The sequence below is a fragment of the Heptranchias perlo genome, chromosome 9 (genome assembly GCF_035084215.1).
Source record: "Heptranchias perlo isolate sHepPer1 chromosome 9, sHepPer1.hap1, whole genome shotgun sequence".
Classification (NCBI taxonomy): Eukaryota; Metazoa; Chordata; class Chondrichthyes; order Hexanchiformes; family Hexanchidae; genus Heptranchias; species Heptranchias perlo.
The window spans coordinates 62,994,894-63,009,131 of NC_090333.1; the positions used below are offsets into that span (position 1 = coordinate 62,994,894).

Genomic DNA, 14,238 nt, shown 5'->3' on the forward strand with positions numbered 1-14,238 from the left:
TTCATTGAAAGTACCATCTAATTTGGCAAATGATCCATTTTAATATCCTTTTAACTGATTCCACTGTGAAATATTTGCTCCAAATCACTCCAGCTGTTTAGTTTTAATTTTTATCATGGATAAGTTCTACATGGACACTTTGTGAACACTCTATTCTGATGATCTGGCTTGTCAGACCCATCAGGAGTCCAAGAAAATGGATATATCGTGACTGAATGTATGCAATGTGACAACTACGAAGATTATAACTTATTAATTAATCCGTACACAAGTTTATCAAGGCATCAAGAGCCTTATCTGCCATATTTGATACCTATGCTTGCAGGGCTAACATCAAACAGACTAAAATCCTTGAAGTAGTCTGGAATTGATGCTCTTGAGTTTCAGAGTATAGAATGCGACGCAAATATTCTAAATCCACTGGCCCATTTGGCTGTGTGTTTCAAGTTACTTAAAAGCCCCCCAGGCTAAGGAGTTTCCTTTTGTATGAGAAAACAGCTTTGGGAAGCAAATGGATTAATTGGAAGAAAATTAATCTATTGTAAGATGCTCAGGAAACCAACTCCATCTGAGTCAGCATCCAGAGTGTTGAGTGTTAGTAGCTGTGAACGTCCTTGGACTGTTAGCTGTACACTTGCCAGGATCTAGATGATTAGCTTGCCTGGCTCCTTATAGGATTCTTAAGTAATACAGTGAGTAAATATAGTGAGACATAAGCTAATTTCTCATCTATATAATCAAACATCCGCGTAGAATTTTTTTTGTCTTAAAACCATTGCACAGCTTAATCTAATTTCTTCAGTGGTGAGGCCAATTCATGATTATTTTTTTCATGGATGAAATGAAAACAGGTTGCTACAGGGCAAGTTATGACGTCTGTGGTCTGGTAACCTGTTTGTATTGCAATGAAATAACTTGTCAGTGGCGTTATGAAGGCTCTTGTTTCTGTACTCTTAATTTGTACAAATTATTTGCTGGTTGAGTGGAAGGATGTATTTGCAGTGTTTGTTCAGATCTGGTCATACATTTGGTCAGTAATTCCTTCAATATATATCCATGATCAAGCAGGACCTGAAATATTTTTTTGAAAAAAATATGCCCTAGACTTTTTCCATATGTACATTTGTTGACTATGAGCAACATGTAAACTCCCATGAGCAATGCTGATTTTCTACTGCAGCATTTGAGTATCAATTCTGCCTTGATCTTGCAGTTTATGGAAACCATTTTCAATTGTGTGCAAACTGATATCCAGTGATCTTTGCAATAACCTTAATTTTCCTTGCATGTGTTTGGAGTTTACCATAAATGTCGTCCCACAAGCCACTGACTATAATGACATACAGGATGTCTTGGGGCCCATTGGTTCAGAGCCATGGTATGTGTCTGGCCTCATAAACTAACACCTTTCTTTTCTTCACTGAGCCAAGTATCCACATAAAAAAAATTAAAGGTCAAGATTGGCTTATTGAGTGAAATACCACAAGTTCATCTATGTAGATTGTTCCATATGTAATATGATCCATATAACAAACTACGATTTTCTCACTATCTGACTATGTTGAGTGTGAATTATTTTCTTAATCCCAGACAAGTGAAAAGTGGTAAAATTGGGATATATAATATATATATAAGTGGACTTGACTGTGCTTCCTGAATCTTGGCTACTTTTAGGACAAAAGCTGCTTACAATGTCAATTTTCTTTCTCTGATGACATTACCATGCCAGGAAAAAAATGTGTGAGATGAATACTAATGAAAAGTCATCACTGTATAATTCTGAGTGTTACTTTTTTATTTTGTGCTAATTTTAATTTGGTTGAGGATGGGACTTACTCTCTTCAAAGTTTTGCTTCACTCAGTAAACATGATTTGCTTCAAAATCCAACTTTACAGGTTAATGAAAATGAGTGTTCTATTGAAAATTCATATTTTTGTAATTAAAATAGATTTTGCTCTAAATTGAAGAGAAAAATGTTTTTTGTTTCAATAAAACACTTACAGCAACTTGGATAAAAGACGTTAAATGCAGAAACATTGGCGTACTGTGAATACAAGCTCGGAGATAACGTGCAGTGATTTTTGAAAGGCTGCTTCAGCACTTGTCCGAGAAGTTGAAACTGGCTCCTGTTATTACATTAACGTGCTCTGACTGTTGTGCTTTATTCCTTCACAGCTGATTAATACTATCTGTCAATTATTTACAGATCCAGTGGTTGTGTGGAAGTTCCCAGAGGACTTCAGAGACCAGGTATGAAACATGATTAACTTTTAAAAAGAAAATATAATAGTCGTTCTTAGGTAGCTGTGGCAAGGCAGAGATGAATGAAGCCAGTGAACAGATCTCCCAGACCTAACCCAAAGCAATTACAGTACAGACACTGCAACAAGGTTTTCAAAAATTCAAATGTTTTGTTTGATTAATGATAGGTAACTTATTTTAATAATTTCATTACTTGAGTTTTCTTTTTCTCAATGCCTTGATTTCTTTCCAGGCATGCGTCTCTTCTCATGGCCATAATTTTAGTTGGTAAACTATGAAGTGAAATGATGTTGGTGTTAAGAATATTATTCCCCCTAATTGGAGTAAATTTCTTCGTCATTCTAGATACAACAGATAATTTCAGTCAGAGCAGCAAAATTTAAATTGCTCATCACAGCTGGCTAGCTCTATTGACTGGTGACATAGGGATAGGGACATGAGTTGGCCATTCAGCCCCTTGAGCCTGTTCTGCCATTCAATTAGATCATGGCTGATCTGTATATTAACTCCATTTACCACTGGTTCCATAATCCCTTAATACCCTTGCCTGACAAAAATCTATCAATCTCAGTTTTGACATTTTCAATTGAATTATCCTCAACAACTTTTTGAGGGAGAGAGTTCCAGATTACCCTTTGTGTGAAGTGCTTCCTGACATCACCCCTTAAATGTCCAACTCTAATCTTAAGGTTATGCCCCCATGCTCTGAGCTCCCCCACCAGAGGAAATAGTTTCTCTCTATCTTCCCTATCAAATCCTTGAATCATTTTAAACACCTAAATTAGTTCACCCCTTAATCATCTATACTCAAGGGAATACAAGCCTAGTCTATGCAATCTGTCCTCATAATTTAACCCTTTTAGCCCTGGTATCATTCTAGTGAATCTGTGCTGCACCCTCTCCAAGGCCAATATATCTTTGCTGAGATGCGGTGCCCAGAACTTAATGCAGTACGACAGATGTGCTCTATACAACTGTAGCATAACTTCTACCCCTTTGTAAGCAAGTCCCCTTCAGATGAAGGTTAATATGCCATTAGCCCTTTAAATTAGTTTTTGAATGTGTCCACTAGTTTTTAGTGATTTCTGTATGTATGATCACTTTAGAGCCCCATGTAATTGGGATAATGACTACATATCACTTGTAAATAAGGTGCAGGTTAGTATGGAAAAATATATAGCCAAGAATGTTGTAGTCTCCAACCCAGTCATTGCATCTTTTTTCTTTTTGTATCCTTATTGATAAAATTAAGGTTTGTATCAAATAATCCACCATCACTCACTATTCAGGCTCACATATGAAGAATGGCCACTCTGTCGAAGGGCTGCTGGTACTGATAGCACCATATCCTAGTGAGCTATTTTCAGAGGCGGAAGAGTAAGGGAAGAAATTCAACCAATAGAAGTCTCACTCAGCCTCAGTAAATGCAACTTCCAGCGTTTGAGCATCAGCACTGAAGTGACATTTATCGCCATGGTTTTCAATTTACCAGCCTGGCCTCAGTTTATCTCGCAATCTTGATTCTCCTCCACTCTTGAGGGTCTTGTAATGCAGGATGAATTCAAAATATGGATATTTAAAATCAGCTGGTGATTTCAACAGCAGATAAGATAGAATGGGTTACAAAAAAACTGCTAGAATATATAGCTAAGAAGGACCCTTTATATAAGTGGTGAAGAGATTTCATTACCACTTATCTATATAATATCGAGAAAGTTCTTGAAAATAAAACTTAGTTTTTTCAAAAAATTTCTTTTGGACATGTATGCATGTTTATTCTTTTTAAATTAAAAAAAAAACCTGTATCATGCTGCATTCCAGTTCACTTGCATCTGATCCAGCTGTTTCCCACTGTCAGGAGGCATGAGATTCTACCAGTGTCTCAAGCTTTATTCACCTCATTGTGGTAAACGGCACTATCGAAAATGAAGGCAAGGTGGCAAAAATTATGACTCTCTCTGACCTCAACTTCCCTTCCCTGTGTCGGTAGTGAAATGGTTTCCTTATCACATAACTTTTATGGAGTTCCCCCTTGAGATTAGAGAAATTGAAGTTCATAGGAAACTTTTTGGTCGTGAGCAAGCTTCTGCTTTTTTTTCTATGAAATGATTTTATCTATGCTATCAGTACCAGCAGAATAAACTACAATTCGTGCTGCAGTCTATGTTCTGACCGCACTTCGGTCCGCACCCTCATCAACTTTGTTATCCCCAAGCTCCACCTCCTGTGTCCCAGAGAATTGATGAGGCCAAGGATTTTAAATTTAATGAATTGGGCAAGTGGGTCAAAATGCAGGACAGAATGAGGGTGGCTGCATTTTGGATATGTTGAGTTTATGGAGGGTGAAGAATGTGAAGGACATTGGGCTTGATTTAGAATCATAGAACCATTACAGCACAGAAGGTGGCCATTCGGCCCATCGAGCCTGTGCTGGCTCTTCATAAGAGCAATCCAGTTAGTCCCATTCCACTGCTCTTTCACTGTAGTCTTGCAAATTTTTTCCCTTCAAGTATTTATCCAATTCCTTTTTGAAAGCCACGATTGAATCTGTATCCACCACCTTTTCAGGCAGCGGATTCCAGATCATAGCTACTTGCTGCGTAAAAAAGTTATTCCTCACGTCGCCTTTGGTTCTTAAGAGATGATAAGAACACGTAGAAGGGTTTCAGTAAAAGCATAGGTGAGCAATGTTGTGGAGATGGAAATGATCTCGTGGGATTTGAAACTCAGTTGTGGGTCGGGCAGCATGCCAAGCTTTCACATGGTCTAATTCAGCCTGAGCGAGTGACCAGGTGGCAGCGGAGTAATTGGCAAGGAAATGGATTTATGTTAGGGGATGAAAAGTATGGCTTTGCTCTTGCTACTATTCATTTGGAGGAATTTGTGACCCATCCATGACTGGATGTTGGACATGTGATCTGACAACGCTTTGTGGTAGTGGGGTTAAGGGACGTAGTGAAGAGATAAAGCTGGGTGTCATCAGGATACCTAAGGAAATTGACCCCGTACTTGTAGATAATGTCACCAAAAGGCAGCGTGCAGATGAGGAAGTGGAGTGGGCTGAGGATTGATCCTTGGTGACTATGAAGGTGACCGTGTCGGGACAAGATAAGGTGCTGGCTGCATTTATAGAGGTAGGAGTGGAACCATTAGAGGGCTGTTCCTCTGAGCTGGACAGTGCTGTAGAGGTGATGAAAGAGAACAGCATGGTCAACCATATCGAACACTTTTGAAAGGTGGAGGAGCACAGGAGGAATAATACATCACAGTCAGACAGGGTGAAATTTGTACCTTCGGCCAGAGCAGCCTTAATGCTGTGAGATGGGCGGAAATTGGACTGTTGAGATTTGAACAGGGATTTTTGGGAGAGGTGGGTGAAGAACTGGGAGGCAACCCAAGAGATTAGAGGTGGGGCAATAAGCAAAGATTTGCGCGATTGAATTCCAGCTGGTTTCTGCCCCTTTTCTCCTGCTCCCTTGCCCCGACCCGGCTCCTGCTCCCTCACCCTCCCCCCAAGAACATAAGAAATAGGAGCAGGAGTAGGCCAAACAGCCCCTCGAGCTTGCTCCGCCATTCAATAAGATCATGGCTGATCTTTGACCTCAACTCCCCTTTTCCACCTGATTCCCCTAGAGTCCAAAAATCTATCTATCTCAGCCTTGAATATAGTCAAAGACTGAGCATCCACACCCCTCCGGGGTACAGAATTCCAAAGATTCACAACCCTGAGTGAAGAAATTTCTCCTCATCTCAGTCCTAAATGGCTGACCCCTTATCCTGAGACTACACCCCATAGTTCTAGACACTCGAGCCAAGGGGAACATCTTCTCAGCATCTACCCTGTCGAGCCCTCTCAGAAACTGATGTTTCAATGAGATCACCTCTCATTCTTCTGAAGTCCAGAGAGTATAGACCCATTCTACTCAATATCTGCTCATAGGACAACCTTTTCATCCCAGTAATCAATCTAGTGAACCTCCGTTGCACCCCCTTTAAGGCAAGTATATCATTCCTTAGGTGCGGAGACCAAAACTGTACACAGTACTCCAGGTGTGGTCTCACCAAAGCCCTGTACAATTGCAGCTGGACTGCTTTACTCTTGTACTCCAACCCCCTTGCAAGAAAGGCCAACATACTATTTGTCTTCCTAATTGCGTGCTGTACCTGCATGTTAACTTTGTGTTTCGTGTACAAGGACACCCAAATCCCTCAACACCAACATTTAAAAAATATTCTGTTTCGCTATTCTTCCTACCAAATTGAATAACCTCACATGTCCCCACATTATACTCCATTTGCCACCTTCTTACCCACTCACTTAACCTGTCTATAATCCCTTTGCAGACTCTTTGAGCCCTCATCACAGCTTACTTTCCCACCTGGCTTTGTGTCATCAGCAAACTTGGATATATTACACTCGGTCCCCTCATCTAAGTCATTAATATAGATTGTGAATAGCTGAGGCCCAAGCACCGATCCTTGTGGCACCCCACTCGTAACAGTCTGCCAACCTGAGAATGACCCGTTTATTCCTACTCTGTTTTCGGTCCTTCAACCAATCCTTTATCCATGCTAATATATTACCCCCAACCCCATGAGCCCTTATCTTGCATAACAACCTTTTATGTAGCATCTTATCGAATGCCTTTTGAAAATCCAAATATACTACATCCACTGGTTCCCCTTTATCTACCCTGCTAGTTACATCCTCAAAAAACTCTAATAGATTTGTCAAACATGATTTCCCTTTCATAAAACCATGTTGACTCTGCCTAATCATATTATCATATTATGATTTTCTAAGTGCCCTGTTACCATTTCCTTAATAATGATTTCCAGCATTTTCCCGACGACTGATGTCAGGCTAACTGGCCCTGTAGTTCCCTGTTTTCTCTCTCCCTCCTTCATTGAATAGCAGTGTTATATTTGCTACCTTCCAATCTGCCGGGACCATTCTAGAATCTGGAGAATTTTGGAAGATCACAGCCAATGCATCCACTATCTCTGCAGTTACCTCTTTTAGAATCCTGGGATGTAGGCCATCTGGTCCAGGGGATTTGTTGGCGTTTAGTCTCATTAATTTCTCCAGGACTTGTTCTTCCTCCTTCCCTCCCTCCTTCCTCTCCCTTAATCCATCCCTCCCGCCCTTCCCTTACTCCATCCCTCCCGCCCTTCCCTTACTCCTTCCCTTCCCTCTCAGCCCCCTTTCTTCCCAACCCCCTCATATAATTTTAGAATTGTAATTTAAAATTGAAAGCTCCTAAATGTATAAGTGCCTCAAGTAATTCCACATTTGTAAACAGAATATCAAATGTTGTGGTATTAATTTTTTTTGCAAAATATGCAGGGGGTATATATACAACTTCATAGACTTAGCTTGGCATTGTTGGGATACATTCTGAGCCTTCCCAGTTATATAGTTGCATGTGCAACCTCTGGAGTTGTTACTGAAGTGTAGCAGTTTGCAATGTAGAAAAGGGTTCTACTACTCTTCTAAATTGCAAGGTGTGATATCCAAAATGTGTGTCTCTCTCCGGATAGCTATACAAAATCTCTCTCTGTCTCTTCCCTTTGCAATCTTGATTTTGTGCCTTTGAACTCTGATTTGGCCTTGTGCCTGTGAGCTATTCTCCATCTCCTCCTTGGACACATTTTCTGCCAATCTCATGCATACTCTTCCTCTGTGCTTGCTTATTAAAGGAAAATTGCAGCATTAAGTTAATGTTTCATACTAAGGTCTCAAACACTGATCTTTTATCAAAATTTTATGCTTCAAATCTTCTTTTTTGTTCTTGTGTTGGGGTGCAGTTCTGCTGCCCTTGAAACCCCTCGGGACCTCATTGAGTGGCTTTACTTCATTCATGAGCTCTAGCAGGCTGTTTATTCACTGTGCCTTCTGGGTGCCTCAGCACTGTTATACAGTAGATAATGAAAATAACAGGGTGCGTTCAATTTGCTGAGCACTGCTCAATCAAAAATTGAACTCTTCAAGTATTCACAACTACTTAAATCATCATGTCTTTTGTCCTTCACTTTGACATCCACCTGAGCAAATTATAATGTGCACGTTTTACCAATAGTGTTGCTTTTCGCCTAAGCGACTAATAAAAGTTTACTAAATATGCTTTTGTAGAATTGCCCTGTTGTAGGTTTGTAACTTGCTCAGATGTACCATCGTTGTTCAGTGAGTGTCAGCTGGGCCACCAGGAAAGAAAAACTTGATGCTGCATCTATGCCTTATCAAGTGTGAAGAGTGTTTTCTTTATAGGTGAGACATGGAGCATCATTTGAGGTATCATAAGTCTAAGCCTGTGACTTGGTTTGCCTGTTGTCCTGGTAAGTAAGTTTGCATGATTCTGATTGGGGTGGGGTGGGGGGGGGAGGAAGGGTTAACTCGTGGAAGGTGGAAAAACAGCTAAATAAATAAATGAAGGCATTCCTTGGATGAGATTACACTTTCTGAGGATTTGTGTACAGATGGCTTGGCCTCTGGCTCAACAGCATAAAGACCTATTCAGTTTGCTCATGATTAGGATTATGTTTTTAAAAAAAAATGTTTTTGTTGGGCTACTGCGGTAGTTGAAGAATTCTAAGTTAGCTAGCATATGGCAGCAGCAACCCTGAGTACCGCTGGCTCTTTTGTTTATCTCGTTATTGTTGCAGTGCTTAATGACAGTTGTAGGCCATAGTTTGGGGCAAAGGGGTTAGTCCACCCTAGGGAGGTGAAGGAGCAGCAGAATTGTGGATTATGGAAATATGAATTGATTGAATAAGAATTGCTGCTGCTGTAGAATGGGACTCAAAGGAAGACAGACTGGGAGCTGGCAGCAACACTGGAATATGATGTGAAAATGACTGGTATAATACTGTGAAGTCTTGGTCATTCACAGCTGCTGTCATTGGGAGCAAAAGCATATATTTAGCTCATCAGAAAAAAGGCTTAAAGGGACGAATAGAGTAGACAGATGGAAGTGAATCTATTCCCTTTAGTCTTTTTTGCAGCTACTATAGTATGTACATGTTTGATTTTTTTTTTGCTGTGCTGATTCAGATGTCTTGCACTTCTGATACCTTAATTATTAAAACCTAATCTAACTTACACACAAGTGTAGAATTCTATTGTAAATAATTTTAATCGCATGAACAATTTCTGCAATCGGACATTTGTGCCTGTATGTTTTAACAAATTTTAATTCACTTCGAGTTTTGTTTAAGTGTCCTTTATGACATTAATGGAGGCACGTTCAATCCATTGTATAGCTTGTACATTAACAAACACGATTTGGTTGATTAATTCTACTTCAAGCTTTTCAATCCATGTAGATACTTCAATGTAATTTCTGGAGTACTATCCAGTTTCACTGAGTGAAGTCTGTCTGTAACAGCCATCGTTAGAATTGCTTTCAGGTGTATTTTTAGAGACCAGTAACTCCCAATACTCCCAATCCCAGCTTTTCATCTGATTTGTAAATAGGAGAGTAAAAGCAGAACATTATGGGTGGGACTGATAAACTGGCCTTAATACACAAGCCTTTAGGACTGATTTCAGTGCAGTTAGACATCTTTTCATTGCCTTCTCATTTATTGCCAATGAAAAATAAATGATCAGAAGTTGCTGGAAGTAATTCTTTCTTCAAAGAACTCCGTTTCAAAATGGAACTGCAATTTCAATAAATGATGGCATGATTTTTTTCTACTTTATGAATTTTTTCTTTTTTTCTTTTCTGCTCTTGTCCTTCATCTCCTGGGGACAGTCAGGTTACAGTTCAGTGGGCCTTAGTTGCCCCTTAGCATCTTGCCAAAGTACGAACATAGGACAATGACAGACAGGGACGGACCCACTGTTCCAGTTTCCTTGTGCATCACAATATATAGACTGCCCACCCCACCCGAAAGCCATGTAATCTCCTGGTACAGGTGAAAAACCTGATAAAATCCGGGCCAAATAGGGAAAAAAATCTGGAAAATTCCTCTGATCCCTTTAGGCATTCACAACTAGTTCAGAAGACCACTCTGACCCTGATTAATGTTATACAATACCTACCTTTTTATATGCGGTGATCTCCGCCCCAGCCAGAAACAGGTCCAGCTCTGGCAAGAAGGAATTTAGCAAATCAGCGTTCACTGTGCGAGCCGGCAGCCTGATCCACAGGTCCGCTATTCTCTGGGAAAAGAACCACCTCTTAACGTCTAACCTAGTTCTGGCCTTCCACAACTTGAGATTGTGATCCCAGGTCCTCCCTAACCTATTTAGTTGAAACAAACTGTATACACAAACACAATCTATTCTCTTCATCATCATTTAAATCTCCCTCAAATCACCCTGAAATCTGTGCTTTTCTAAAGTGTAAAGTCCCAGCTCTTTGAACCTATCTTGGTAACTAAAATGCTTTAAACTGGGTAATAATTGTGTGTCCCTCCTTTACACCCTTTCCAAAGCCTCAATATCACTCATGATGTGAGGAGGCCAAAACTGGACACTGTATTCTAACTGAGGTCTAACCAAGATCTTGTACATGGACAAAATGGTATGCTTTATTTTATAGTGAATTGTCCTATAAATACACACCAGCACCCTAATTTGCTCTAACTATCGCTTCACGGCATCGCTCATGAACCTTTTATAGATCTATGCACCAGAGTGCCCAGATCTCTCCTTTTCCACCAGCTTTAGTATTTTTCTTTGAAGGGTGTACGTATGTTCAGCATTCACCCTGCCCACATGCATAACACTGCACTTTTCTAGGTTAAACAATTACCAGTCATGAGCCCAATCCCCCATCACGTCTAGATCTGCTTGTAATAGTCGAGCATTATCTACAGCCCTGACTCTCTCACGTATCTTAGTATCATCTGCAAATTTGAAGATTGTTCCCCCAACACCGACATCTAGATCATGAATAAAAATAGCAAACAACAATGGCCTTAACATTGATTCCGGCGGGACACCACCACTGACTCCAAGCAGATCCAAATCCAGCTTTAACCACTTCTTGCAGGCTTCCAGCCAGTTGTCAGTCCAGCGCAGTAGATTGCCTCTAATACTGGAGGCTTTGATCTTGTCGTGAAGTCTCTTATGCGGTGCCTTATCAAAAACTTCTTGGAAGTCCAAGTGGATAATGTCAACCGTGTTTCTCTCGTCCACTCCCTTGGTGACTTCTTCAAAAAACATAATCAAGTTAGTAAGACAGGACCTCTGTTTTATGCAGCCATGTTGGATGTTCCTGATCAGTCCTTCTCTGTCTAAGTAGTCATATATTGCGTCCCTTATGATTCCCTCAAGCACCTTCCCTATTACTGACGTCAAACTAATGGGCCTGTAGTTACCCAGATCAGTGTTTTTTTCCTTTTTTACAAAAAAAAATTGGAACTACATTAGCCTCCTTCCAGTCTGAGGGAAATAGATGTGCATCAGGTGAAAGCCTGGATAGAAATTGTTGGCATGCAATTTCATTTTTGGGGACCCTTCACTTCTAAACTAATTTGTGCTTGCATCTGATGTCCCCGTGTGCTCATCCAGCAAGGTTCACTGGATAATGATCTGGAGAAGAAACAATAGCATTCCCCTCTGTCCACGCCAGGAATCTAGTGTTAATTATTTGATCGCAGTTGAGGTGGCTAAGTCAGTATAGTCCACCAATCAAACCTGGGACTTCCCTGTCCTTTATGGCTAAATAGGCCATTACACAGTATCTTTACTTAGGGACATAGAAATCATGGAATAAATCAAGATGATTTAGCTCATGAAGCCTATTAATTCTACAGACCATGCATATTCCATCTTGGACTTCACCCTGACAACTTAATCTCCTCAGAGAAAGTTTTGCATATGTACTCCCTGATTCCCAAAGGTCATCAAGTGAAGCTCCAGAATATCTATCCGTCCCCATATATTCAACCCAAACCAGATGCTCCCAATAGACAACAATGCCCTTTGACCCTAGCAGTCATCACATAGCATGGAATATTTGACCATCTTGGTCTTTGAGCCCTTTCCTAAACAGATATTTTTAAAGCTTTTTGTTTGAAGGAGCTAATATAGCAGAAACTGTTTTTCTAAGATTTTGGTTGCGGTATTGCCCACTGAGGTATAGGGTCAGCATGAGTTAACTTTGTGTAAGTTTATTGGGTGCATTTTCAGATGTGTCAAATTATAGTTTAATAGCATCAATTCAAGATTTTTCAGTTGTTTTGAAGAAACAATATCAGCATGAGATGAATGAGAGTTCTTGCCAGTTGTACCACCTGTAGCATCTAAGCAGGCACCATTGCATGCTTGTAAATTGCTTAGAAGCTGTTGTTTGATCCTCAGAGGACCTTACTTCACAGTATGCACTATTAAACATGGAGAGAGATGAAAATTGCTGTAATCATATCTAACGTAGGTGCACGCTAATAAAACTGTTACCTTCCATTGAGTAGGTTAGGAATTATTAATATCCCACAAGGAATTCATAGCATTAAAGAATGTTCAGTTACAACCATTTTGCAGAGGCAAAGACTTTCTATGTTGCAGTTGTGTTTGAATAATACAGTATGCACTATTACAGTAACTGGAAGCAAAAGCTATCAAGTGGGATACTGCAAATTTTCAAGGAACTATATGTATCAAAAGCAAACTGGAGTGGGCCAAGGTTTCAAACATCAAACTTCCAGATGCTTTGAGAGGAAGGAAGTTGGACCTTTTTGTTCCCTTCAAAAGAAACTAATTGTCTTTTCAGATATTTTCTTTGACCTTTTTTAATTGTCAGTTTTCTTGCTGATGTGGAGATGCTCCAGTGATGTCAGTTATGAGGTGCTTCCTTTGCATCCGAAGGAGTTCCATTGCAAGTAACCGGTGGGGTGACTCCTCCTGAGCCAACCAACCTCGGGAATCCTCACGACGTGCTGGGAAATCTGCATGGGTTGCCTGGGTTGGGCATCTCCAGAATTTTCAAGGAACTATATGTATCAAAAGCAAACTGGAGTGGGCCAAGGTTTCAAACATCAAACTTCCAGATGCTTTGAGAGGAAGGAAGTTGGACCTTTTTGTTCCCTTCAAAAGAAACTAATTGTCTTTTCAGATATTTTCTTTGACCTTTTTTAATTGTCAGTTTTCTTGCTGATGTGGAGATGCTCCAGTGATGTCAGTTATGAGGTGCTTCCTTTGCATCCGAAGGAGTTCCATTGCAAGTAACCGGTGGGGTGACTCCTCCTGAGCCAACCAACCTCGGGAATCCTCACGACGTGCTGGGAAATCTGCATGGGTTGCCTGGGTTGGGCATCTCCAGAACAGCCCATGGGCGCATATGAATCCATAATCTCTCTGTTGGCAACTACATCGCTCTGGAATGCTCCCAGTAATGCCCACTGGGACTGGCCAGATGGACCACAATGCTCTTTTCCAGTCCTGTACATTCCTATGTAATTGATCTTACTGATGCAGCCTAGCAGAAAGGAAGACCCGACTGAACCTATGTCAGGAAGAAAGTAATTTCTTGAAAAAGCTTTGAAGAAATATTTGTCAGGAGCATTTTTTTTTATATAAAAAGGAAAGCACTGTGAACAACAAGTACTTCTTTCTGTACTTTCCTGTTTCTTTAAGGAAAGACAAAGCATGACAAACCAGAGAATTAGTGAATTCAGCATCCATTACAGAGCGGCTGAGGTTGGCTATTGGGGATGCTAGACATAGAATCATAGAAAGTTACGGCACAGAAGGAGGCCACAGAATAAGAGGTATCCAGCTTAATCCCACTTTCCAGCACTTGGTCTGTAGCCCTGTAGGTTATGGCACTTCAAGTGCACATCCAAGTATTTTTTAAATGAGTTGAGGGTTCCTGCCGCTAGCACCCTTTCAGGCAGTGAGTTCCAGACCCCCACCACCCTCTGGGTGCAAAGATTTCTCCTCAGCTCCCCTCGAATTCTTCTACTAATTACTTTAAATCTATGCCCCCTGGTCACTGACCCCCCTGCTAAGGGAAATAGGTCCTCTG

At 40.6% G+C, this 14,238-nt stretch overlaps 1 protein-coding gene across 4 annotated transcripts in view; it reads left to right on the top strand.

The window, feature by feature from the left end:
* dennd1b (DENN/MADD domain containing 1B) overlaps window positions 1-14,238 on the top strand; it is a 244,552-nt gene that overhangs the window by 58,365 nt on the left and 171,949 nt on the right. For all 4 annotated transcript variants that reach the window (XM_067990635.1, XM_067990632.1, XM_067990634.1 and 1 more), the window contains exon 3: window positions 2,208-2,251. In XM_067990635.1, the coding sequence (XP_067846736.1) occupies window positions 2,208-2,251 (44 nt within the window). The remainder of the gene's footprint in view (window positions 1-2,207; window positions 2,252-14,238) is intronic.